This window comes from Lepisosteus platostomus, chromosome 7 (genome assembly GCF_059453375.1).
Source record: "Lepisosteus platostomus isolate fLepPlt1 chromosome 7, fLepPlt1.hap1, whole genome shotgun sequence".
NCBI classification, from domain to species: Eukaryota; Metazoa; Chordata; class Actinopteri; order Semionotiformes; family Lepisosteidae; genus Lepisosteus; species Lepisosteus platostomus.
In genome coordinates, this window is record NC_142617.1 from 11714725 (window position 1) to 11742544 (window position 27820).

The following is a 27820-nucleotide window of genomic DNA, read 5'->3' on the forward strand; positions in this document are numbered from 1 at the left end:
GTACAGTTTTAATTTACCTGAAATATTACAAATGTGTATGTATGTCTAATTTGCACATTTCATTTGGCAAATGTAGTTTATAATTAGAAAATATAGACTTTGGTTCTAGAAAACATATATATTGTCCATTACAGTTAAAAGCAACTTATGATGTACATGTTTTGTACATAAGGAATAGCTGGTTTTAATCTTTAAATTACTGGCAAAGCACACAATTCATGACTATCAATATACAGTAGGAAGAATATGCAAGGGTTTTTTTTTTTGTCTACAAAGCCTTTTGAAATGAATTTAACAAACAACTGCACAGAAAAATAAATAATAAATGAAGGTCTTTGGAACTAACATGAAAGGCTTTGTAACCTTAACCTTTATGGGAGAAATTCACTCAGACCACTCAACCTCTTGTACATACAATAATATTTTTAAACATGCAGCACACACAAAACATTCTTCAGGTATTCAAGAATACCTGAAAGAATGCCTATGTTAGTTTTGTAAGACATTAAATTCAGTAATTTGTCATCTTTTCATTTTCTGATATTCCAAATAATGCATGTGAATTCTGTGGGAGACTGTTTTAACACAAGAGACTTCACCTTCATTGGAAAAGATGTTGTCCAAAGACATGTGCTAAGGTCAAGAAACAAAGCAATTCAATCTAAAAGTCCTGTTGTTAAAGCTTCAATATTTTTCTTGATTAATGCATACATAGTTCATCCTCAATAACCACACATACAAAGAACATAACTACCTCCAGTTTAAAAATGATAATGAAAACTACTTTTTCTTCCCCCCCCCAAAAAAAGGGTTTTCCCCAAAATCTACCTTTTTGGTATGTTTTAGATGTTTTATTGATTTTGAAGGTTGGAGCATCAGAATAGAAAATATGGTGAATTCTGAGTGAGAGCTATATAATATGATACTTGTTTTTTGAAGTTATTTAGTTTTAACTTCCATTAAGTTCTCTGGAAGGAATTGATTTTAACATCCAAGCTGGAGCTCAAAAGTTATTATAAGGGTGCTGTTTCAATGGCTGCTTCCCTGATTAAATTTTAATAAGACGGCTCCTGACTTGAATTCACAATGTTGATTACCATACTTTTCTCTTTAATCATGAAAAATGGTGGGCTTAATTGAAGAAAAAGTCCAAAGTTATCACCATACCAAATATGATGCATGTTAAAAGTATGCATTTACAAAAAATCTGATTTTAACTTATTTTATATTTTTTTCAGACAGTTAAAACTATATAGAACCGAGTCTTCAGGACAAATTGCATCATATCATCACCTAAATCTTTTACATTCATGTATACAGAATGCAAACCATTCCTTAAAATTCAAAACCAGTGGTGGCTGGTTTCTAAGACAAAACCCATCAGCTTAGGAGACAGCATAATTTGCATTTAAAACGAAATTACAATAATATCAGGTATTATCAGGTTTTAAAGACTTATGAGAGACTCACTAAGAAGGGGAGCAATACTATCTTTGGGTTTCTCAACTCCCATTACCTTTCTTATATCTTTATGGTGAGTTGTCTATCCAAACTAAGAGAGTTTTATCTGACATTTTGTGTATTCGACTTTCAGAAAACAAATGCTATAACCATAGAAATTATAGCAGTAAGAATCAAACTTTATCAACAAATTAAGTATAATGAGAAGTGCATATTATCTGGGTATGGAGTTTTTTATTCTTTTTAATACTTCTGCTTTTAATAACAGTTCATATACCAAAACAAGGGTATTGGATCTATACACATATAAAGCTATCTTTCCTTTCTTCTGAAATTGTACCTCCATTGCTATGAAACTCTAAAAGATTTTCTCTGGGAGAGACTGGCATTCCATCCAGGAAGTATCCTACCTGCCAATTGTTAACACCTTCTACCAGTCTCAGTATTACACTCATTCCATTTGCAATGGAATAATTTAGAATATGGAAGAACGGCAACAGTAACAACTTTTAATTAAAAAAATCACTAAATATATATGTAAAAAAAAGAAAAAATTAGTATACATATAAACAAAATAACATGTTCAGAATTATAGCAGAGAAAATATTATTTACTGAACAGTGCAGTTTCAACACTGACATTACAAAACATGCTTCTCATATCATCTTAAAATGTGCTCTGTTAACAAAATGACAACACTCAAAATAGGTAAACTGGGGACTTTTATTCTATGTCTTGAAACATCGCTACTAAAAATGATACAACGGCCTGTTTTTGCTGGTGCTTCCCACTTCCCACTTCCAGAAATGATCACAGTAACAAGAGAGATGTATTATATGGTGACAGGTGACAAGGGAGAAGGGATAAGCTTGGCCTGCAGTTTAAAGATACTGTTAACAGACATTTTGGCATATTTGGACATTAAATTGGCACTCTTAAATCCACATTGTTTGCACTGTCAGTGGGCATCTGCACACCTGTATACGATTCTCTAGGATGCAAAGGGATCTCTCACATGTAAACTTATGCACAGAATAAATGTAGAACTTGAATCAACCACCCTCTCATGATTTTCACAAGACTGACACTTTCAAGAAGATTTTGCTATAACCCTGTTTGAAAACCTCAAGAAAGCAAAGCTACACAGATGTGTTTATTTGAACCTTGCGGTTTTCTTTAGCACAATCATAATAAAAAAACAAAATAGAAAAAACATATTCACAATTCTGAAAACTTTAACATGTTCATACTCCAATTGCGTAACTCTGTCTTCACCAGGCTAGAATATCAAAGCCCTGTATAATGTAAAACCAGCATGAAAATTTAGAACAGTAAAATGCTAATGACAACAAAAATACAATGATTACTTGCTGGTCAAATACCAGATTAAAGAAATGTATTGATGAAAAAGTGACAACATTGTAAATATGAAGTTGAAAAGTAATACAGAATCAAACATAGCCCATCATATGTGGTCTATTTATTAAGATTATGTCTAGTTCTGCCAGGTGCCAACCTGAATTTCCTGTACATGCTCATCAAAAGGTGAAAAACAACCAGCTTTAACTTCCCTTTGGCAGAATTTAAAAGAAGGCAATTGAATTGTCTTGATAAAATAGTGCTCAATGAGAAATTCAATGGCAGAATGTGAAGACAGATAAATCTTGAAAATTGTCAGACTAAAAAGTAGCAAAGAATGCTAAATTTATAAATTAGTTGACCTTAAAGTTCATATATTCTAATACACATCTCAAATAAAAAAGGAGCCATATCTGAACCTTGTAGACATCATGTGATGTGATTCGATTATGAACAGCGTGCCCTAGTTCTCGGAAAATATTTATTTAGACACACCACATCAAAAACCAACATACCCAGTCATCAGTATATCATGAACAATGTAGTCTGGGTGCTTTAGCCAGGAAAGCAGATTGAAGGGATCTAAAAAGACTGCCATTAGACAAATGCTCTTGAAACTGAGATATCTTTACATGCTTTAGCCAGAAAAGTCAGTTTAGATGTACAGTAAATCTATAACTCTGGGCAATGCATGTTTCAGTACTAATGATCAGCTTGAGATTCAACAAGCTCCTTTCTGGATAAAAAGATTAAAAGCTGAAAAAATATGAAGGTAGCAATTCTTTAGCAAAAGGATCAAGGGCGCAAGTGACCCTTGAAATTCAAGACAGCCAAGACACAAAGAAAAAACCCTGTGAGAGACATAAGGAGCTATAGGACATAAGGAGTTATTAAACCACTTGTAAGTTTACAAGTAGCCCTGCTACCGCTTAAAACATGCAAGAACAAAGAATTTGGGGATGGTTTAGAGCCAAGGCCAGCTTAATGTGTAAGTATCAATATCGGAGTGTATCTGCCAGATTTCAATCGTACTTTTTTGTGCTAAAGGTGCAACACAATTTTTGAAGAAAATACACACTAAGCACAATTTAAAATGCTGCAATGAGCCGCTAATGAGCCGCAAATATTGTGTTAAAAAAGGAGAACATTTGACACTCAAAAATATAGCAAAATCACATTTCATGCTTTCTCTAATCTTGCACTTACAGCAGATGAAGCTTTAATTAAATATCTTTGGCCAGAAGAACTAGCAATATGGAAGACATTAAAGAAACAATGAATGGCAGCTCTCTTCAATCCATTCTTCCCAATGGTCTTCTTACTATCCCGTCTCAATTAAATGTTAATACCAGTATTTATTTCACAGTTTTTTATATTCATATTCTTGAATAATTCTTGAATAATTTTTAAATGGTCTTTGTCCACTTTATTGAGATATAGGAGGTCTCACTGAAAAACTCACAATTAATACTCATTCAACCCAAGCAGAAATGCATAGATACAGTAAAATATCTGTATATATATATGAGTCTGTAACTAATTCCTCAAGTCACTGTTTCCTGCTGTTTTTCTCCTGAAGCAGCATCCATCAGAAATGTAAGGCTCAGACATCTCTGCTTGTTCAGTCTGGTCTTGGCTGCCTGTGAATGTCAGCCTGGGTTCATCACATGGCATATGACTTCAGCGGTGTGGGATGCCTCCCGTGGGGATCGTTGCCCCACCGGTCACGGAAGAAGCAGATCTCCCTCCTCAGGCCATCTCAGCACCCGCTCATCAGGAGTTGAACTCCCTACTCAGAAACCGAAACCATCAGCACAGAGCCGGCCTGTTCAAACTACAGCTGCAGGCTCACATCACAACCAGTGCTGCTGTCACTGAGCATTCTGAAGAAGAGGTCACCTGCAGCATGTGGGAAACAGGCACGGTCTATTTCAGCAGTCCACCCTCGTGAAACTTAGTCGCTTTTTATTTTGTTTGTGTTTTAGAATGAGGCCACACTCTCAGCACTTAGAAATTAAAGAAGGTACTAAATTCTTTTGCAAATAATTCCATAGTACAAACCATCCCTTAAAAATGAATAAAACCTACACTAAAATGAAAACTCTGTTTATTATTGATGTGTAAGGCATGTTCATAACATTAAGATTCTAAAAATAACCTCAGTGTTAGCTTTTTGTTGAGATAATGTGGACTGTTATGAGTAGAGATTATTGACCAAGCTTTACACTGACTTTCTTCTGCCGATAAAAAAGCTTGAAATATCTCACTTGAGGAGCAGACTGTTGAACATTTCAATGTGTGGCATTATTTCATGAAGCAGGAAGAGAAAGAAATGGAACTCGCTGTCTATAATAATGCTTTAACCTGTCTTTAACCATGCTCGGGTTCATGTATAGCTATGGATTCAACATTTTCAGAGGTCTTAGTTGTTCTAAAAATCTTTTTTTTTATCCTCTATCATGTTTGTCCAAGAAAGTCAGCAAGCAAAGGTAACAGGCATTCCTAGAACTACTACCACATTTCCAACTCATTTTCAACATTGCAAGTGTATCTTTCTTTCCATATGTGTAACAACACTCAGTAAAGATCTGTCTCCATCTAATGTTGAAATATTGATGTCTGACTTTATTTAAGCCTCTAAAGTACAAAACAGGTTTTGTGCAGTATGTCTAGAATTTTCCATGAGCACACAGCTCCCATTCTCTGTAAATTGTACTGGCTCCCTTTATAGCAGTCAGATTCTTCTGATCACATGAAAGGTACTGACAGATTTTCCTCCAGATTATTATAAGGATATATTGCATGAACATGGTTCAGCTCTTAATCTGAGAGCTGATGATTCAGGTCTTCTTACTTGCCAAAGACCCAACTCCACTGGGCAACAGAATCTTCTTTTGTGCAGACTGACTTTTATGGAAAAAAACGCCCATATCCATTCCAGACTCAACAGCAGTCAACATTTTCAAAACCTACTTAAAGTTTTTACTTAAATTAATAAACAAAAATTATTAACTTTTTCCAAATCATTTCACCAAATTTATCATTTCACAAAACCAAAACCTGTGCTTTTTTTCCATTTTAATTTGCTCCTCTTGTGTATCATATTTGTTTTATTATATGGTATTCTGAGATAGATGAAAAGTGCTCCTTAGCAAAATTGTATTATTACTATAATGCTGTCATTAATTCAGCTATAAAAAGTAATTTGATATTATTTTTAACTATCTGATTATTAAAACAACTGATACTTTTGTGATCAATAAAAAGACCTTATAAAGTTACTATTACATTAAATTTTTACCATTTGGACCCATTTACATTCACTCTCTGTCACTAACTAATTCTGTGGTTGGTAGATTCTTACTCCTGCAGTGTATTTTACAGGCAGGACACAAGAGACCTGGGAAGGTTAAGAGACGCTAACCTGTGATTCTCCAGAGGAGCACTGACATTTGTTATCTGCATCAACAGGCAGCTCAACCACAGAACAGCTCCAATGAAATTACAACAAATTACCCTGACGAATTAGATTTCAGTTAGTGTTACGTAAAAGCTATGAGACTGTTCCTCCACTTTATTTGTAATAAAGGACACATAGTCCTCTCTTTGAAGGCAGTCAGCTCATGTAATAGTTTGTTGGGCCAGAAGCAAAAGGTCCATTTATTCATCTATCTATTTGTAACCTCTTTATTCAATTGAGGGTCGTGGGGGAGCTGAAGTCTATCCCAGGAAAGCAATGGGCACAAGACTGGACACACACTGGATGGGATGCCAGTCCATCACTAGGCACACACAGACGCAAACACACACTCACACCAGTTTTTAGTTAGAAGCCAAATAACCTACCAGTATCTCTTTGGACTGTTGGGGGAAACTAGAGCAGACGGAGAAAACTCAAGTAAACACAGGGAAAACATACAAACTCCACACAACTAGCACCCCAAGTTGGGAATTAAACCCAGGGCACCAGCGCTGAGAGGCAGCAATGCTAACCACTGCCCCACTGTGCCCCCCATAAGCAAAACATTGAATTAAAAAATAATAAATTATTGATGTCACCTTGAAAGCTTTCGCATTTGTTTTACATTTGTTTTCCTTCATTACATTCATAAATATTAATTGAAGATGCACTTAACATCTCGTGAAGGAAAATGTCAGGAGAGATCAACATGGTCCTCCAAGCAGGCTCCAGTGTCTTTTTTTTTTTATTTCAAAGGCAACATTTGGCACTTCTGCTAAAACCGTCTAGCAGCTGATCATATATACACAGTTGCTAATTCAAAAGGTTTGCACTACATGAAGTAGTAGATTGTTATCAGTACAGACTATTATTTGTACAAATCTATCCCATTGGAAACTACGTTACAAGAAACTACCATACTAAACTCTGATTTATAACTCTGAGCTTACTAGACTTTTTACTCAAGTCTACAAAAATGTTGAATACTGTAACAAAAATGTAGTTTCTATATACAGCACAGGTAAACAAAGATAAGGATCAATAAACAAATGAGCAACATTGATTAATGTTTCATTTCCCATGGGAAACAATTCCAAACTCATGCTGGCATATTTTATAGACTAAAGGATAATAGTACATTCGATTATTAATAAATTGAATTGATTGGAGTGCATGCGTATATTCAGAAATCTTTAAAACGATCACACAATCACAATTTGACATCTAGCCTGGAATGAATGACTTAAAAATTTCAGCTTTTAGCAGGCTCTTCCGAATAAGAATGTGATTTATCATATATTGGCAATATTAATTTTATTACCCAAGTCATTCCTGATGTGTAGCGTTCTCACCCTCAACACCTGTTTGGACCATCTGGCACGTTGTTTGATTTAACAGTTTTATTGTTTCCTCAAGAGAAATTAACAGCGAACATTTTCTTACTCCAGAATGACACACACATGGCTGTATTTCCTAGAAATCATTTCCTTCTGTTTTTCTCAAGATCAAAGACCTGATGGGCCCATTATGTACTATAATGTGTTATCAAGATATATTGTTACAATACAAAGTAAAAAGCTTAATATAAGCTTCATTTTCTGATATAACATTAACACAATTTATTTTTAGGAATACGAATGCCTAAAAGTTTAATTCAGCAAATAAAAATTAATATAAGGATGTACCCTAGAACAAAAAATGTATATTCGTAGTAATATGTTGAGAAGGCAAACCATCTCCAATTTATTCCATGCTGAAAAGAGAAGAAAAGAAAGATAACATTTTGGCTGTGGAGCCTTCTTCACACCCAAAGAAGGCTCCACAGCCAAAACATTGTGTTTTTTTCTTCTTTTTTTAGTATGGAATAAACCTTTACTTGTTCCTTTGCAGCCTACGCATGCTGAAGCAGCTAGGAAAGCAATAAAATAGTTATAAAGAGGCGGCTTTTAAATAATGCAGTACAAAATCGAAAATCATAGGAGCTATGCTACATCATATGTAATATTTTGTTGATTTTTTTGTTGATAAGGTGACTTAAATTTTATCACTTAATCCTACATCCATATTTTTACCTTAAGACTTGCTCAGTAACTACTGATTTTTAGAAAATATTGTTAATTAAATGAGAGGTTGAGGAATGTCAGAAACATTCAAAAGAAACTTTACATTAGGGTTTATTTTATTTTCAGTGCTAACTCCAGGCTCTGTGTGATACACAGGCATTTCACTGCCATGCTTTCATGTTGGTAATCTGTAATCACTGATTTTGTTTCTCCTTTCATGTCTTCATAGTTGAACTATTAGGCAGTTAATCTCCCATGATCACAAGTGTATATGTCAGAGAAACTTGGCTTACGTTTCACAGATGGGAAACAATCAGTTTTTAAATAGCACAATGGGAAAGTGTAAAGGACACACTTACAGTAATCATGCCAAGCACTGTTGCATGATCAAACAGCCTGATCCATTTGGGACTGATAAATAGATATGGAACCATTCTTTTTGCAAATCACCAATCCCAAATCCAAATTCTTTAAGCTCTCAGCAGTGCTACCTCTTTTTGCAAGTAAAAACAGATTTTTGCATCCAGAATTAAGCATTTCTAAAGCACTAGGTAATTGTGCAGAACAAAATGAGTGGGAGTTTTCCTTCAAGTGCTTATTTTCTCGTCCTTCAAACAAATATTGCTTTGTGTCTTAAAGAGCTGAAATTAAGATTAATAAACTTAATTACAGGGGAATTAAGAAAATAATATCTGTGTTTACCAACCCACCCGCCTTGTATTGTCTGAGAACTTTTTTATTATGTATCCAGATATTGACTGTCAGATATTGTCAGATTGTGATTTCCCTTACATAACCCACCATTTAGTCACTTTATTATTCACAGACATGATGTCAAAGAAAAAATATTGCCTTCCCAACTTTTATACTGCACTTTATGTCCATGTTTTTCTTTATGGTCAAGATTTTCATTTTGTATGCTGTACTTTGGTGTCACTGGTTACAAAACCAAAGGGAAAGTTCTCCTCCTAAGCATACTCTTGTTGCTACATAAAAGTTAATGGCTCAAGCAAGAAGTTTGGATATACTGGGTAGACATTCAATCAATTATAACACAACAGGAATTGTTTTATATCATATCACATGAATTGTTGTAGACACAGATAGAACAGATATCTGTTCTAGGTACACTAGAATGAACATTGCTGTATCAAAAGTGCATGCTGTTGAACAACAGCAATCAGAACGTATAAGAAAATATCACATATGTGAAAACCTGGATAAGAAATCTTGGAGTGAAGACCAGAAAGACGTAGAATGGCAGTTACCACAACTGATTACCTGTTTTTTAGAGTATGGCTGATTTTTTAAATCTTAGATATATATAGTCCTTTTTTTACTTATCTAACCATTTTAAGCTTTCAGGGTACTGCTACTAACCCTGCAGGTGATTCTTAATAACACCTGAAGTGGACTAATCTGACTTTATGTACACAAAGCAGAATTAGAAGTCTATTTAGACAATTGTGAAAATTGCCTTGTGAGTACTGTGAAATGATTTGAGATAATTAATACTCATATTCATACATACCCATTAAAATAATCTTAAAATAGCAACCATAATAATTGCTTTTATCATGTGTTTGTGTCTGTGTGTGCCTTGTAACGGACTGGTGTCCAGCCAGGGTGTATCCATGTGCCCATTGCTTATCAGATAAGCTCCAGGTCCCCTGTGACCCTGTATTGGATAAAGTGATTAAAAAATGGATGGATAATTTGATTTCTACATAACTGAAGAAGGACTACTTTTTACTAAAATATCTTGTAACAGTTCTTTTAATCATGTTTTTCAGCCAATTAAAACTTTTTGATGTTCAGCACCCTTAACTTGAAATTATAGTGAGCCCTCCATATACTGTACTTCTGTCGAGTATGTTTTTTACAGATTGAAGTAACTGTTTCAACCTTCACATCACCAGGCAAAAGGTAAGATAAATAATCTTTCAACCAAGTGTTTTATTTTTTTTAAATGTAATTTCCTACAGAAAAAGAAAAAGGAGAAGTTCACAATGAGACAAGATTTTTGCATGAATCAATGTGGAATTAATTTCACCAGGCTGTCATCAGCAAAAACTATCACAAACAATACCAGAAAGCAGTGCATCAGCTTCTTTGCAAGAGTTTCCAATTATGCAAGAACACCAGACAATTCCACAGTTTTCATCATAGCAATGGTCTGCCATCTATTCAACAAGCGTGCCTGTCCTTTCCCTGTCATGTAAAACGATCAAGTCACCACGTCTTGCTCAGTTATGCAATCGGGATTCATTTCAGGTACAAAGATAAAAGCTAATGGTTCATGACACTTGTTCCGCTGTAATCTTCAGGAAAGCTGATGTGCAAATGATCCAGAGAAAAGTGTTAATCTTGGGTCAAATGTGCTGTAAGAGATGCATATATATTTCTACATAGGTAAAACTACTTTTTTTAAATAAACACAAGTTGTTGTAACTCAAAGCACCATCTCTAACACTTATTTTCTATAGTTACAAATAAAATTTTATTTAGCATTATTACAAAGACCCATCTGGAATGTCAAAATTCAATCAAATGTATTATATACTGTTAGTTAATTAAAATTGACAACAAATTCATGTACAAATGTATCTTTCTCAATGTATGTTTTAAGGACAGATACCCCCTACCAAGAAATTAACCACAAGTTGTATCTGCGAAACCGAAGTCCACCTTACTGGCTTAGAAGATTCTATCCATCACAGTAGCAGTTTAAAAAGGCAAAACCAATCAAATGATAGCATGAAAATATAATGCAAAAAGACTGCATCAAATAATCTGCATTATGAAATTTAAATAAAGAGCTTTAACGTGTCTCAGAAAAGAAACCCAATAATTCAATGCATCTTGCTTTTTAGCCCTAAAGTAAAGGCACTGTTCAATTTATTTTAAGGAAGTTTTCATCATCTTTACATACATACAGTAGCTGGTGTACTGAATTTATTACAGCATGCAAAATTAAGAGTATTGTATTGGTGTTATACTGTGAAAAGTAGCACAAAATAGATCTCACACCTTTTTACAGGCATTATACACTAAGCAATTTAGAGGTTATTCACAAGGGATGGCCACAAAACATATTGTATACAAGTTTACATTAAAATTCAGGTACTTATAACTAAAATCTTTTTGATGTGAATAGGAATTTCTACTCCTGTCTGTAGGAGTTACCAGGAACCCTTTTCAGCACAGCTCAAAAGGTTATAAACAAAAGAGGTTGCTCTGCCTTCAACTATATCAAAGGGAATAACAGACTGTACATGCTGCAAGTCTTTGTCTTCTGTCAGGGTCATGGTTGTCAAATTCTAAAATACAGAAACCCTCAGGAGGCAAAATACATACTGTACATGAAAGCAATGGAAATGAGAAAAACTTAAATACTGAAGTGATGCATACATAAATGAATGAACAAATGAAATACTGTATCCTTTTAGAAGAAACTCTGTAGGTGAACTATGAAATTTTAAAAGGACCTATAATGTTTAAATTAATCTGTTAATATGACCTTTTCTTATGATTACCTTGGGATGGCATGCTGGTATGGACTTTAGAGCTACTGCTTCTGTGCTCCTCGATTTGGTTATGAATTCAGTTCTACACTGCGGCACCTTCTTTACAGAGTTGCCACATGTTGCCCTGGTGGGAAGCAATGAATCATCTTCATGTTGTACCCCTCGTCAGGGGCCAGGAATCTAATGATACAAATAGCAGACAAATTTCTAAGAGAAGCTTCAGAAGAGGAGTCTCAAAGAATCCTATTCCAAGTCCCAAAGCCAAAACGATAAACAAAAAGCATATCACTGCCAGACCAGCTCTCTGAATATTCCATCTACATTTTGAGGGCCTGTCGGGCGCCGGAGCAGCTCCATCAAAGTCCTGGCTGCTCACCACTGATATCTGCATAAAGGAAACCCCACACTGGAACAGGCAGACCGATACGCCATCAAAGGTTATGACTTCTTATGTTATCAACCACATTCTAAACATGGTCGTGCCACTTATGCCCGAACTGATATTGCCCAAGCAAAACATCTGGCCACAACCACATATTCTGACATTATAGTGGTTGGTGGTTTCCAAATAGCCAATGTCTATAAACCTCCCATTCAAAACCACCCCTCTGTCACTCCCAAACAAGTCTCCAACTATCTGCTTGCTATTCCCAAGGCACCCTTGGACAAAAATACGAAAGGAAGAGTCTGGGATGTATTAAGATACCACCAATAGACCCACAGAGAAAACACAAGCACTGTCCTTTTAAAGTCACAGAACTACAAAAGGTTTTGCGGGACCTGAAACGCAGCAAGGCAAGAAGATACAACAGCATCATGCCAGGATTTCTAAAAAACCTGGGGCCACAAGCTCAGTTCTACACACTAATTATGAATTCCAACACCGTCCCAAAGATATGGTGCAGAGCAAAGGTCATCGCCATCCCCTAAACTTGGATAGAACCCCAAAATACCATCCATCTACTGCACAATTTCCCAAGGAACGCAGCACAACAGAACAAGTACTGTCCCACACCACCTTCATCAAAAATGGCTTTCAGAAAAACTTCTGAAAGGTGACAGGTGCCTATGACAGCCTATGACACAGTTTGACAAGCATATCTTCTGTTGAAGCTCTTGAAGGGCACTGCCCCCTTGGGAATCAAAATGATCCAAACACTGCTGAGCAGCAGACAATTCAGAATTCACCCAGGACAGAAATCAAGTAGATGGAAATGACAGACAAATTGACTCCTTTAGGGATCAGTATTGGCTCCCACTCTGTTTAATCTGTACATAAATGACATCCTAGAAATCACATCCCAAAGTTTATATATGCTGATGACATCTGTTTGTCAAATGTTAACACCTTGAGCCAGGTCCTAAATGAGGACATATCAAAACCTGAACAGTACTGCAGCACACAGTGACTCAAACCAAGCCCACCAAAACACTATGCAGTCTATTCCACCTCCACAATATAAAAGCTACAAAAAAAGCTTTTGATGAACGATCAGAAATTGCAGCTCCTTCCTACACCAACAAAGCATGGAGTAACCCTAGACAGGCCCTTACCTTCCTGGAGCACTTAAAGACAAATGCAGCTAAGGTCAAAACAAGGAACAATCTGATCTCCAAATTTGCTGATACAAGATGGAGCACTGTCACTACCACCCTCAGCACCTCACACTTCTTCAGCACATACCCAGCTGAATGCCACCATGCGCATCATCACTGGAACCCTACACCCCACCCCAATGCCCTGGCTCCCTGTCCTAGCAAACATCACTCATCCACACATCCAATGACTCGCAACAACCCACAACATGATCAAAAAGCTCCCCAACAAGGCTTCAATATAGACTCCACCTGGGCTCACTGGTGGGCACCACATCAACCTCTTTAGCACTGGTCATGCTCCATGTCCTGCCATACTCTCTAGATGGGGAATCTGTGAAAGCCCTCTTTGTTAAATACTATACTACCCTGGTGTTAGAATGGTTTTTTCTTGGTGCTCCCATTTCCAACTGTTAGGTAAACTGGCATCTCTTAATTATTGCGGTGTGTCTATGTTCGTGTCTTGTGATTGAAGAATATTAAGTCACTGCCATAGCTAGGAAATGTTGTTCATCCATACATCCATCAATCCACTGTCTAACTGTTTTATCCAATATAGGATCAAGGGGGAGCTATAGCCTATCCCTACAAGCAACAGGCACAAAGCACAATACACAGTGTACACACAGACACAAACATGCACATGGTGTCCTTTCGCAGTTACTCTTGGATGTCTAATAAAAATATCACAATTCGTAGTATGTACTTTTACATACTCTTTATTCATATCTGCTCGCATGATACCCTGGACATGAGGATGATATACTAGGAAACCTCATGGAGAGCTCAGCCAGAAGATTCACAGCCTTGTGGTGGCTGTGAGGGTGGCTGACATGCATCAGATAACTAAAGGAAAAGGAATCCAACAACATTTTATAACTGACCCACAAATAATGAGCTGAGTAGGTGGCTGTCTCTCCTGCTGAAATGTACAAAATTCCACTGCAAGAATGTAATTCAGGGGAAATTAAGCTTGGAATCTGCTTTTATAAGTGAAACCAGTTTATGATAGGTTGGAATAATCCATTAAAAGAGGCTAGGCAAAGCTTGGTGACAAGATCAATGCAAAAGCAAAAATATACAGAATTTAAGGGATTTGGAAGTTAAGAACTATGTCTGGTTTTCCTGCTTTTTCCCTCTGGTAGCAATATTAGAGTTATATACTGTACATTTAGGAATAGGGGAAGGCTCTGAGGAACAGCAGAGTTTTAAGCAATTATAGTAACTCTCTCACAAGATCTCTAGTCTCTAATACACAATCAGTTATTCCCAGGATTCAAATCCAGATAAAGTACTCATAAGCTGAATGAATTAACTAAAATTACTTTTTTACAATAAATACTACTTGTGCAGTGGACAGCCCTGAGCCAACATGAATGTCAACAGCTGACTAACTCTTTGAAACAAAAATTAAACACTATTTAATACATTCAATCAGCCGCAAACAAAATTTATCTTTCATTATTCATTAACAACAGGATCTGTTCAAAAACAGTACAGATGGCAGTTTTATGTTATTTAAAAATGACTCATTTTTTCCAAATTCCCCCGAACATAAAACTTCCTACTGTACCTGTATGCACAACCTATCTAATACTATTAATCTGATGTACTGTATGTTCAAAGTAATAAAAAGATTAATGTATCCAAAGATTAATTTGCATTAACTATTCTCATCTTGTTTCGAAACATCACGTCCCAAAATCTGAAATTCAAAATCAAATTCAAATGTATTCAACCTCATAAAATAGCCCAAGACCTAAAACTCAACTGGATGAGTATTATTAAATCAACAGCTTTCTGCAAGCAATGGAAAACAACCTCAGTCAAACTACATTATATAACTAGCAAACTTTTTTATTAATTTTCTGATTATGATACAAAAATCTTTTCTGCTTCTGGTAGACTATTTTGCAAGTGTTTAATAACTTAGAAGCACTGGGTATAAACGTATTGATTTCAAGTCAGATTTAACAAAATAGAATCCGTTTTCTGGTGTGTTACTGTTATTGATATAAAAATTTCTTTCACAGGAGGATTTTATTTCAAAGAAGTTGTAGTCTGTTTCTTCTGGAAATGAAAGGGGCATGTAGTGTGGCTTCAAAAGCTTCAAAAACTTAAGTTCATATTTATCTTTATTCCTTGCATGGGAAAAGTAAAAAATAGCAAATTACTATCAAAATGTTTAGCACCTGCAACAACTTGACTTTGGATGTACACTTCTCTGGAAATAAACAACTGCCACTGATCCAACATGAAAATAATTTATATGTACTCTTTCTTAAAATAACTTATTTTTTCTTACATAGTGTGACCATTCTTTGGGCCAACAAAAAATACTGACAAGGAGAGTGTCAGACAAAACACTTCTTACCTGAATGGTTTGAATATAACTTTTTTACATCAATGTTACATTTAAAACACAATGAAAAGGCAATTTGAATAGACATTTTTCAGGTACTGAACATCACCCAATCCTCCTATTGCCAGTCAGCAAAACCTATTAAGTTTCACTTTGCTTGCTTTGTTGTTATCCATGTTTTCAGAACATGAAACCAATTATAACCCTGGTGCTAACTGGCAATTCTATTAAAAACAATTAGCTTCCATGAATGGTAATCAAAACATCAATTATCTCATTTCAGGAATGTCGTCCAAAGCACTTCAGAACTCATGGATGTGGGGTTTTGTTCCCAGCTGAGTGTGTCACATATTGTACACAGTGCAAAAATACAAACACTATTTCCACTTTTTTTGTCTTCCATTCATCACTAAATACCAGAGCATTTTAGGCACTATCATTTGACTTCTTAACTCACTGGTTAAACCAGACATTACCCCTCAAAACCTTCATTTTCACAGCAGAGCACCAGCTTCTACTTTTTAATTATCAGATTTCCTTTTTTTTACTATCAGCATTTGAAACCAAGTCAAAATCAAATAAAATTTCAACAGTATTTGTGCTGCATTCAAATCCAAAGAGCTACTTGAGAAATGATTTCTGCCAAGCATCCTATTCTTAAAGTTCAAAACTATCGGCAGCATTAAAGAGCAAAAAACAATTTCTATAAAAAATCTTTGATTTGTTACTGCATACTAATTCTGTTTTTCATTTAATATCTGAGGACACCATACACAGCTCCAAAGTCTTTTAAATGTAGTACTAGGATCTGGAAGACAATCACAACACACCTCTTCATGAATTTCATGAATAACGTTACACTGAAAACAAGATAAAACAAACATTGTTTTCCATCACTCAATGTGGTCTGCCCATACAAACTTGGATTCAATTTATTTGAAGCCAGGATTCAAGAAAAAAAAACAATGAAGAGGGATTAATTCAATGTAATTCTGAATACAGAACAAAAACAGCTGGCATTTTCCCTTGTCTGATATTTGTATTTTAATCATTGGACTACAGTTAAATCTTAGACAGTTGTTTTTTCTTCTCGCTCATCTACAATCAGTATTAAGTCAACACCTTAACCAATAACAAAAGATAATTTAATTAGAGTACACAGTCCTGTTTAAATACCTGGACATCTGGGAGAAGACATGCATGATTTTCACTTTGCCTAACAGACATCTAACACAAGAAACATATTTAGATCTACCAGTTCCTTGAAAATCTAAATTCCATGTGTTTCTGTGAGTCAGATGTATCATTTTCATTTGTCTGTTTTCTAGTCCTTATGGGATTTTGATAGAAGCTGCAACCATAATGCTATTCACCAAAAAGTTTTGTTCTCTGTTTCTGTACACAGTGATGCAGGTTATTCCCTTTTCCTTCCGTTATGCAGCCTTGGGGCAGAATATGCCAGTGGCCATTAAGACCATAGGCAGAAAGCAATAGTGTACCTCTGGCTGTGCTGGAGTTGTGGTCAATATTCTATTATGCTTCAGTTCAGAATTTGTTATCTCATGCCTCTTCATTTTGGATGTCCCCCCATGTAATGTCACCCTGTAAACCTTGAAGTAACTAGAAAATGAGGCCAACAATGACCCCTGCTGAACAGCTGATACATTACATCTCACTGGAAAAAACAAGCAAACAAATGCACTCATTGTTAATTCGGCAGAAACAGCCAAGATGCTGATCAAAATCAAGGTTTCTAAAAAAAATTACAGAAATAAGTTGATAAAGACAATACCTTTGTATATTTTCTGACTTTTAACAATTTGGAGTAGAAACATACAATATTTAAATGACCAATCAGCTGTATTAAAATCAAGTTATGGTTAATAGGAAGCCTTAGAAATATTCAGCTAGGAATGAAAAGCCAAGGTCAAAGGTTATTCATCTTGAGGTCTTACTATTTGATTTTTAGATGTAAGATGCACATGAAAAAGAAAACTGTAACTGGTCTCAGATGAATTCATTTTGATTTAACACATGCATGTGAAACTGGACAAATAATGTCTCAAAGCATGTCTCTTCCTTTCCCCCTCAAGAATAAAGAGCAGACATTAAATCAGACATCCAGGTATGACCATGTCAGTTTGTCTGTTTTTCAGAGTATCAGTCCTGAACCTTTGCTTGACAAATCATTTCTGTAGTGATTGAAGCATGAAGGTTACACAAGCTAAAACTTTTAGACAGTTGATGTCAAGGAAAGAGAAGGAAAAAGATGTTCCCAGGAGTTTCTTGAACTCAGAGACTTTTCATGATTGAAACCTCTGGAGTAAACATTGCTGAACATGCATCTTTTGTAGCAAATGCAGGTCAACTATTGCTGAAGGCGGGCACGGTGCACACATAACGCAAGGTCACAAACAACTCTGACTCAAAATGTTTTAAACTGGTGAATTTCAAATGAAATGGTACAAAATGAATGAATATGAGGCCTTAGGTGTAAGTTACCTACGGCTTCTGCACACATCTCCTCTACTTTGGATTTCCAACACCCAGCATCATCAGCTTTTATTAAGATAGAAACAAGTGCTCTGTATTCACTTCAAAAATAAATCCATGAAAACGGAGCAAAAAGTGAAAAGGAAGACTGGATTAAGATGACAACGCACCATTTTAAAAATATGCATGAGTAACTCTACCCTGACAACATACTGTATACTGCATACAGTGGCCATCAAAAATATTCACCCATTTTTACAGTTTATTGTGTTATAAATTAAATCATGATGTATTCAACTGGGAGGGTTTTTTTTGTTATTGATTGACAGAAAACACTCTTTGATGTCAAAGTGAAAATACAAATCTATGGATCCTACTAATTATAAATATTAAACAGAAATTAAGTGATTGCATAAGTATTCGCCCCCTTTACTATGACACACCTAATGAAGGTCTGGTGCAAACAAATGTCTTTAGAAGTCACTGCATCCAGTGAACTATTTAAAATAATAAAACTTTTTGGACTTTGAATTTTTACTAATATGTTAGTTATTTATTTTTTTCTTTTCCTTATCAAGTACAAAATTAGACAAAACAGCAATACAGATTTGTTCAAGACCCTGAATATATTCAGTAGAATACAGTACATTGTAGTGCATGGTTGATTCAGCACTGTAGCCCTTTCAACTACAGCTACAAGATCAGAGTAGTCTACAAGACTGAAAACTAGCAATAACAAAGGCTTTTTTATGCATTTCCTTTGAGATATCCAGCTTATGTAACTTAGTCATTATGAAATGTCTTTTTGACATTGTGAAATTCTTTGCACTGTTTTTTTCAGAGATCAAAATCATTTCACGTCTCATATTTTACTGCATAATATTTAGAAAAAAACTAACTGAATAAGAAATAATTCTTTTTTTTCAAGCAATAGAAGTCTTAAATGTGCTTTGTTTTGTATATTCGTTGCACATAGATTTGCTTTCCAAGGAAGAACTAGTGAAAGGTTTTTAACAAAAACACATCTTGCATATTATTACATGTGCTTTCATTTATCAAGGAGGAATTTAATTTCTAATTGCGATGAAAAGAAAAGGAAGTAAATACAATTAATACAAACAGCTGGAATTACCCTGATGTTATATATTGTTATTATGACCCTTTAACAAAACATTTTTCTGGGCATAAGGAGCTTTTATTCAATCAAACTGGTTGGAATCTTTAAAAAACAATTCAAGCAATGTGAAAAAATGCAACTACAGGATTTGAAATCAGAAGCCGTGAGTGGCTAGAACTAGTGTTATACCGTAAAACAGTAAAACAAGATTTTTTACTATTACCTGATTAGTTTTATATAAGAAGTCATTGTGTAGGGTTCTCCCAAAAAGTATTAAAAGTAATTTGTCTTCTTCATCATTTCCGAATAGCAAATAAATTGTAAAATTCTCTCTCTGAGTTTTATGCCAGGCACTGCACTAACAATCCGAAGGACAAATATGAAATAGCTCAATAACATTCAGAACCATGAGGGACCAAAGAATAATATATCATCGCTTTTCAAATGGAAACACTGAAGGAAGTGTTTCTGTTAGAATAACCTAAACACAGCACCATGAAAAAAGAAACAGAGGGCAGAGCCATAAAGAAAATGGTGTCTTCTTTCAGTACAGCAGCACAGGATTAAAGTGTTTTAACATTTACTCACAGGTCAGACAGACAAGCAGAGCTCGTACTGCAAACTCGCATGGCCCTCTCCACTTCTCTCTCACCTGCGACCTGAACGCAGGGAGGATTATCTCCGCCGGTACAAAAAATTGGATTGAGTAGGTCACAAAAACCCCAAAGGAGTAGAGAACTTTCACCAACTGGTTGGTCCTACAATGGGAAAAAAAAGAATATGAGACTTGTGTACCCATTTCAAAAGCCTGCTTATACTTGGTTTTCATATTAACTTTTAGCTGCCTCAATGCATACTTTATTCAATTAACCCCAACACCAGTTCATTTTATTCAGACCAATGCAGACTTACCGCATTTTATTTTCAACAGAACTCAAAGGACAAACAAAAACTACTGCTGAATGTGTGTCTTCATTAGAAATTTTCTTTCAAATCTGTTCCTGGCGTCGGCAGCTCCAGTCCTTGCACTTATTTCTGGTTTAATTCCAAACTTAATTGCCTAAAAATACTGTAAGTTAAATCAACTGTACTTTCCAGGAGTTTAAATCAGGTGAAAATTTAAAGGTGTCTCTAAACCCTATGGGAAAATGTTACACATGAAGTGAAGTTGCCTGCTTTAAGATTCTGATTCTGTGTCACACAACCTCTTGTGGAATATGCTAATAGTGTACAGTTCAAGAGCTCTAGATTTAAGTGCAAAAGACTCCCACTCAATAAATATCAAAAAGGGAGTTGTAAATATAACATCATCATTGTAAAATCCAACAATGAAACAGACAAAAGTGGTCAATTATATTAATACTGTAAAAACAACCAAGAAATGAAAAATACACAACAAAAATAAAGAGCTCTCGGTTGGCCTGTCCAGCATTAAGATAACAGAGTTAATTTACATATGCATATCTTTAACTCAGTGCAAGCAGCCCGCTGATTTGTATGGGTGGTACAATTTGGTTTCAGGGATCATTTTGGTTATTATAGTTGGATGTCATCATGCAGCACTTTTGTTGCAGTTCTAAACCAGTCAAGACAATTCATGCTTTTGTCAAAAACAGTTCCCACCCATTTCAAAACCTACTGCTTAGACATTTCTGCCATAACATGAAGATTTATAACCAGTTCCTGAAAATAAACTGAATTGTCACAGGGCTCCCTAGGTAAGAAAGACAATTAAAATCTAAACAAATCAAAGTCATAAAAATAACAAAGAGATACAGAAATGCCATAAAAAATTAACATTTAACAAATTTCCCTTATGGCATACTATCTAGTCAAAAAAACTGATTTATGATGAAAAAATCTGTCTTATTAAATTTGTGGTTGATATTAATAATTTTTAGGTAAAATATGAAACAAAAATTAAGACTAATATAGCATTTTCTACTCTAAGTTTATGAAGAATTTCACATTTGTCATATCCACTGGGTTTTTGCAAGTTCATTACCATTACAAAATTATAACTATATTATAGACGATTCAGTTATTGTTCTGTGGAACTGCTGTATAAGCCTTCAGCTTAATAAAAGAATAACTCTCCACAGAAAAGTACAAATATGATCTGACTTCAAAATGCTGTTGTTTATCTCTTTAATAGCTTGAAATGTTTTCACCTCTACTAAATAACAAAGTGTTGGTTTTGAATATTTATTCTTCTAGTATTTAAAGCATTTTGGATGTTTTTGAGCTTCCAACATTTGAGAAAGAGAACACTGCACACTGCACTTGCAAAGAGCTTGAAGAATTCAACCAAATACTGTAATTACAGGGCTAGAACATACATAGGCTACACGTGGAGAGGTTAAAATAGATACATCTCTTGAAAAAAGAACATTTGGCCATTCAAATCTTTCCTGAATGCAAATGAGAATGTCATATTGTCAACACAAAATATCACTTTGACTTCCAGACACTAGACCAAGGGACAAAAGGACTTTACAAAAAGAGCTGAACAAGACCAAATCATGATGAAGTTTAAACCAACAAGATAAGAAAGACTGGTTGAATATTACTATTTTTCTTTCCATTAGCAAAGCTATTTCTGACAATCATTTATTCAAATGTCTTACCATCAGATGTGTGTTTTCACCATGTCAAAAATGCCACAGAGCATAGGCTGTATCAAACTGGGATCCACTGTGTCCAGTACAATGTGAGAGTAAAAAACGACTGATGTTAAGAGATGGACCTGCTGCTATTGCTGATTTAGATGAAAGCCATAAAACACAAACTATCCATCCATTTTGTCACCGCTTCATCCAATTTAGGGTTCTGGGGGAGTCAGAGGCAACCTCAGCGAGCAGGGCGCCAGGCGGGATACACCCTGGACATGTAACCAGTCCATTGCAAAGCACACACAGGCACACTAACACCCTGGCCACTTTTCCAAGAAAGCAGTTAACCTACTGTACCAGAATGTTTTTGGACTCTGGGAGGAAACCAGAACACTGAGAGGAAGCCCATGAGAACAGGAAGAACGTACAAACTCCGTGCAGACAAATCCCCTAGGTCTGGAATTGAATCCAGGGCCTCCCACAACAAACTATCAAAATGCAATTTAAATGCAGCACTAGCTAGTTTATTATGAAAGCCTGACATGGAAAACTGTTTTCCATAAACTCTGCTTTACAGCTACATAGTCAGCATTAATGGTAGATCATCAACCAATTATGGTTTACTGCCATCTTTCGAAACTATAAAAGGAATCTATTGAAAAGGATTAATAGAGGTTATGAAAAACAGCTACCAATAACTGGCATCTGCAAAAGCATTAGTAGTAACAAGACATAATGTTATCTTTACTGCATTTCACGAAAAGAAAACCAATTCAAACATAATGGTTCAAACAATCAAATCTGTACTAACACCAAGGGGGAAAAGATGGAGCTGCAAAAAAGTGCCACAAGATAATCTACACTTTGTCACTTCATTTCACCATTGATTGATTTAAACTGCAAGATACTATAGAGTATGTCCTAGTTTTACAAAGGTGAAGTTAGATAAGTAAGTGCAGAAAACAAGGTCATCTTCTATAATCAGAATTTCAGCTTTCAGAACTAATAAATATGAAAGAATTTGTGCTTATGAAGTTAGTCGACCTATTTAGATGTCACCATAAAAACTGTGAACTGTGGAACAGTGAAATCCACTGAATACTCAAATAATAAGCATGGGAAACATGTATTACTGCCCTCTTGAACACTTCCATACATGCGTCCAGCACATCATACACAAGCTTAAATGAAATGCCTTCTAGTGTGTTCTGCCATTGTCCATGGGAATCTGAGTCCTATAGTCCATTATGGATGTGGACTCATCTGGCAGTTTTCATAATACAGTTGTTTGTTAAGATCTTAAGAAACTTTATAAGCTTTCATTTATATACACCATCCAATACAAATGGACTGGATACAGCCAATATGGTTATATCATGTGAGAGGGCATTTCATTCAGACTGATGTATTATTCTTTCTTCTATTCATTTTATCCCAAATGCAAAAGTCTTTTACTTTGTTCAGTATCTGTGTCATGATGGCAACCAGTTATTTTTGCACAGCAGCTTTGATACATAGACTATATTTCTCTTTTCCATTTCACCAAGCAAACAAATATTTGCACCCTTAAGCTGTACTGAAGAGTTGATTTATTGTGCTCCATTTATAAACCTGGAATACAGAATGGCTGTATTTTGTCACAAAGGCCTTGAAATGGCAACAACTTAGGTTTTAAAATCATTCACTAACCTGAGGGCAGATGGAATATACGACTTTTTTATTTGTGACACGTACTTTTGTGTCTGGAATACATACATGTACATCACAATAACTTGTAGTCTTCATTTGTAAGAAAATATATTCCTAGTAAATGCACTTTTAACGTTGGCAGCTAGGGAGAGAAAAGTTTCCTCTAAGAAAGCTAAACTTTACACAGAGTTGCATCATTGTGCAGGCAGCAAAGGAGCAAGCTGAGGTTAATTTTATACTGAAAATTAGAAAAAAAGAAAAGACATGTTTCAGCTGTTGAGCTTCCTTCAGGTGTGAGAGAGAGAGAAAATGTGCAGGGATATAAAGCAAAGTAGAACAAAAGACGAGCTTTCATTCCTCAGATTTCTATTTGTTAGAATCCGTTTTCTCACCTGCTGTGCCCATTCTCATACACTTTCCTTTTGCTCTCCTTTGTTACATTTCCTAGAACTTCTCCCTCACATCTGAAGAAGGCTACAAGGCCAAAATATTTTTTTTCTTTCCATCTGCTTCTCAGCATGGAACTAATCTCTACTTGCTCTGCTACGTCTGTTAGACTTTACCAAAGAGGCCTGTTTTCCATTTACTGAACATGACTATATGCCATAAAATTAGGGATGTACAGTAACAAAACTTCTGCCAAGTGATACTTAGAGTCATTCACATTAATCTGGTAAAAAAATAGTTTCACATAATCCTTGATCTTTTTGTTGAAAAATGGAAGCACAAACTGGTTTACTGCAGGAGTATCTATTGTGTAGTTATTAGGTGAAATGGTCATTAGTTTTCTATATCACCTGAAAAAGTTACTTAAAATGTCTTAAAATATAACCTAAAATACAGTGCAATGCAAATTATAAGGCTACAATTAACTTGGAGAAATACAGCAGGTAAAGTCTAGCATTTTGTGAATAATAAGCAACTCTCAAAATAAATGTTACATAACAAAGACAACTAAATGACTCAATTTACATGAGAAAAATCCTTTCTCAAATACAAGTAATAGCAGGCGCACAATACATCATTAAGCACTATTCTACTTTCTTCTGAGTTTTAATCAGACTTTCAAGGACAACCATAGAGATACAAATGAAGACATGACATTTATTAAATGTGAAAGCCTAAACATTGGTAATGAAATCTGCAAAGCTACGAATCTCCGGTCACCTGCAAATTTCATGCAAGACACCCCTCTAATCACATTATTGCTAAATGATTGATTAGCTGTGTCCTACAGCTTTATCAATTAAACATTCTCCTAGTTCTCAAGCTGACAAAATCCCTCCATAATCTAACTTTCTGCAAGGAAGAGGTTGAACAAAGGTATAGGAAAGGACAATAAATAATCCCCAAAACCAAAAGTGTCTGTTCTCTGTCAGAGCTCAAGTACATATACTCTCCGGAGCCTGAACCACTGTCTTCCCCTTCATTCACAATCACTTATCTCACTTAGTCACATGAGGATCTCAGGAGGACGAGATGTGACAATGCTGCAGTTCTTTGCTTTTGTTTCTTTTTCACTTTGACATTTTACTTTTTTCATGTCACTCCACTGTAAACCAAAGAGATCTGTAAATTGAAATAACTCCTGAGACATGAAAAGCAGTGTGATTAATTTTAATTTGTAACAGGTTACACACTATCCAGACCTGAAAAAAGTCCCACCTAAGTACTGTACTTCTTTACCCAGAGCAACCTTTTCTTTTTGTCCATATCTCCTTGTTGATCTTCTGAATCTCCTTTATACAACCTCTACCCTCAATTCTCCATCTCCATCAAGGAGCTATGTGGTTTGTTCTTGACATTTCAATAACACCTCTGGTGCCTCGAAGGCATGGTTAAAGATGTGCATCCTAACAATGGAGAGCTCCATCGTGGCATCTGTGAATGAATATATTTATATATTTTGCCAGGACAACATTTTTTGGTGCAAACAATACTGTGATAGTTTAAGACACAAAATATAAAAATAATAATTGGTGGTTAGAAGTTTTCTTGAATACAGACATTTAATGTATGCAGCAGAAAAAATAACCTACACAATTATCTTACCATTCCTATTTTTCTTTCCTGTAGGTTAAAGTCCTTAGGGCCTTAGGACTATCATGATTGACAGTGTCATACTACACATTATGTACTGTACATGAGGATTTTAAGTTGCTTTTCCTCACTGATGTACTTAATTTCATTTATATCAATGCTTTGATAGTTAAATTCAATTAACTTGTTTGGAAAATTGCATTAAGCAAATTACTCACCACAACTGGTGAGAAGTACAAATGATTTACTAAATTCTATGTGCTAATTGCTTCAAAAAAGTTTAAAAAGGCATAAACAGTGTGCTGAAAGATGAATAAAGTGTGAAACTTTTGTTCGGTGTTCGGTGTGACCAATGACATTAATTTCGAGTCTTTCACATGCATTTTTGCTGTCCTTCTTGTTTCATTTGAAGTGTCATCAAACAAGTGAACAAGAAAGCAAAAGTATAAAGCTGATGGAGATTAAACTTTGAGAGTCTTCAGGGGTCATTCCCTCATAAATTAAGGGGCACTGTCTCACGTTTTAATTGAACTCATTACCTAAGGTGTTCCATATTGAAAATCCAACTGCAAAATCATTTCTATGAGTGTGATTATCTCAAAGTTATAGAAGGTCACAGTTTTAGGTTTTAAGTGGATCAACTGACATTCAAAGTACTAAATCTTTAAAATCCACTCGAGCTACAGACGTGACTTTTGTGTCATTTTGTAGCAAATTGCTTGGCCATTTATGTCATAAAATTCAAATTCTTAAGACATGAGCAAGGCTATTGTAATCAGAAACTTTGAGATCTTTGATAAAAAAGTTAATTAGCATCCCAAATTACTCTAGTTTTTAAATGACATTTTGGTATTGAAAGTGGTCGTGGAACAACCGATCTAGAAAACTCATCATCATTCATCTATCTAAACACTCGGACTCAGCACTCACTAGCTACATTTACAACAAACAGCAATTACATTCCACATGCAAGATGGGTCTAAGATATTTACCACAAGATAATTATTTATATCTTAATATATGTTTATTACTTTACAGAGCAAGAAAAACCAAATGGAACGAACATAAACAGAAAGAAACTGCTATTGTCTAGACCTTTAGACTACTATTATTGTCTGGACAAAACAGAAGACCCCAAAAACGTAAGAATACTAAAAAGTCACATACTGTACGACACCTCCAGTAAAAAGTTCTCATATGACAAAGTTTTTTTCTTTCTTAATGTTAACAACAACCTCATAAACAATGATTTCTAATCCACGTTAATGAACAGAAGAGAGTACAAAAAAAATAAGAAAAAGATTGACGGCATTTTTTAAAGCTTTATGGTAGCCACTGAAGCATTTTTTCTATACATCACTTACAATATTATTTAGAAAAGACCAGATATAATTCCCCTGTCACTTTGCAGTAGAAAGCACTGTGATATACTGGTCAATCACTTTTGTGATGCTCTCATTTGTAAAACACAGACCTCTGATCCCTGTCTTGTTACTCAGAATATCCACTGCCTACTGTAGTTAACCTAATTTTTCCATAAAGTTTTGAGCCCCTGGTGGAGGGAATGGCAAATCAGAAATAATAACGTAAACATGTCATCTATAAGCAATAAGGGCACTTCACTGCTTTGAAGTGATTTTAGTTTAGTTTTGAAAGCCAGTCTGATGTTTCACTCATAGCTAAGGTTAGTTAATAAGCTACTTGTTGTTTGCATGTACATAAAGTACTGTGTAAGCCTGTATATCAATTTTAGGACATACAAGTTGGAATTCATTCATATATGGACTAAAAAGAAGTGGCCCTAAAATTGATCTGTGAGGAACCCCATTATGACAGTCAACAAAAGAAGAATCCATATTAGCAATCCTAGTATACTCCTTTCTACCAGTTAAAAACTCAAAATCACCTTATTAAATTTGTAGAAAATGTAGGTATTTGAAGTTTAGAAAGGAGGATATCATGATCAACTGCACCAAATGCTTTTCTTATGTCTAAAAAATGGCCCAACTACAAACCCCTTTAACACATTTGGACTTGATTT

At 35.2% G+C, this 27820-nt stretch overlaps 1 protein-coding gene across 5 annotated transcripts in view; it reads right to left on the bottom strand.

Moving 5' to 3' along the window:
- The window catches only part of slc36a4 (solute carrier family 36 member 4), a 200561-nt gene that overhangs the window by 119075 nt on the left and 53666 nt on the right, over positions 1 to 27820 (bottom strand). For 4 of the 5 annotated variants that reach the window (XM_088639246.1, XM_088639245.1, XM_088639248.1 and 1 more), the window contains one exon: positions 20027 to 20196. In XM_088639246.1, coding sequence (XP_088495372.1) covers positions 20027 to 20196 — 170 coding nt within the window. The remainder of the gene's footprint in view (positions 1 to 20026; positions 20197 to 27820) is intronic. The other variant, XM_088639247.1, reaches the window with a different exon arrangement.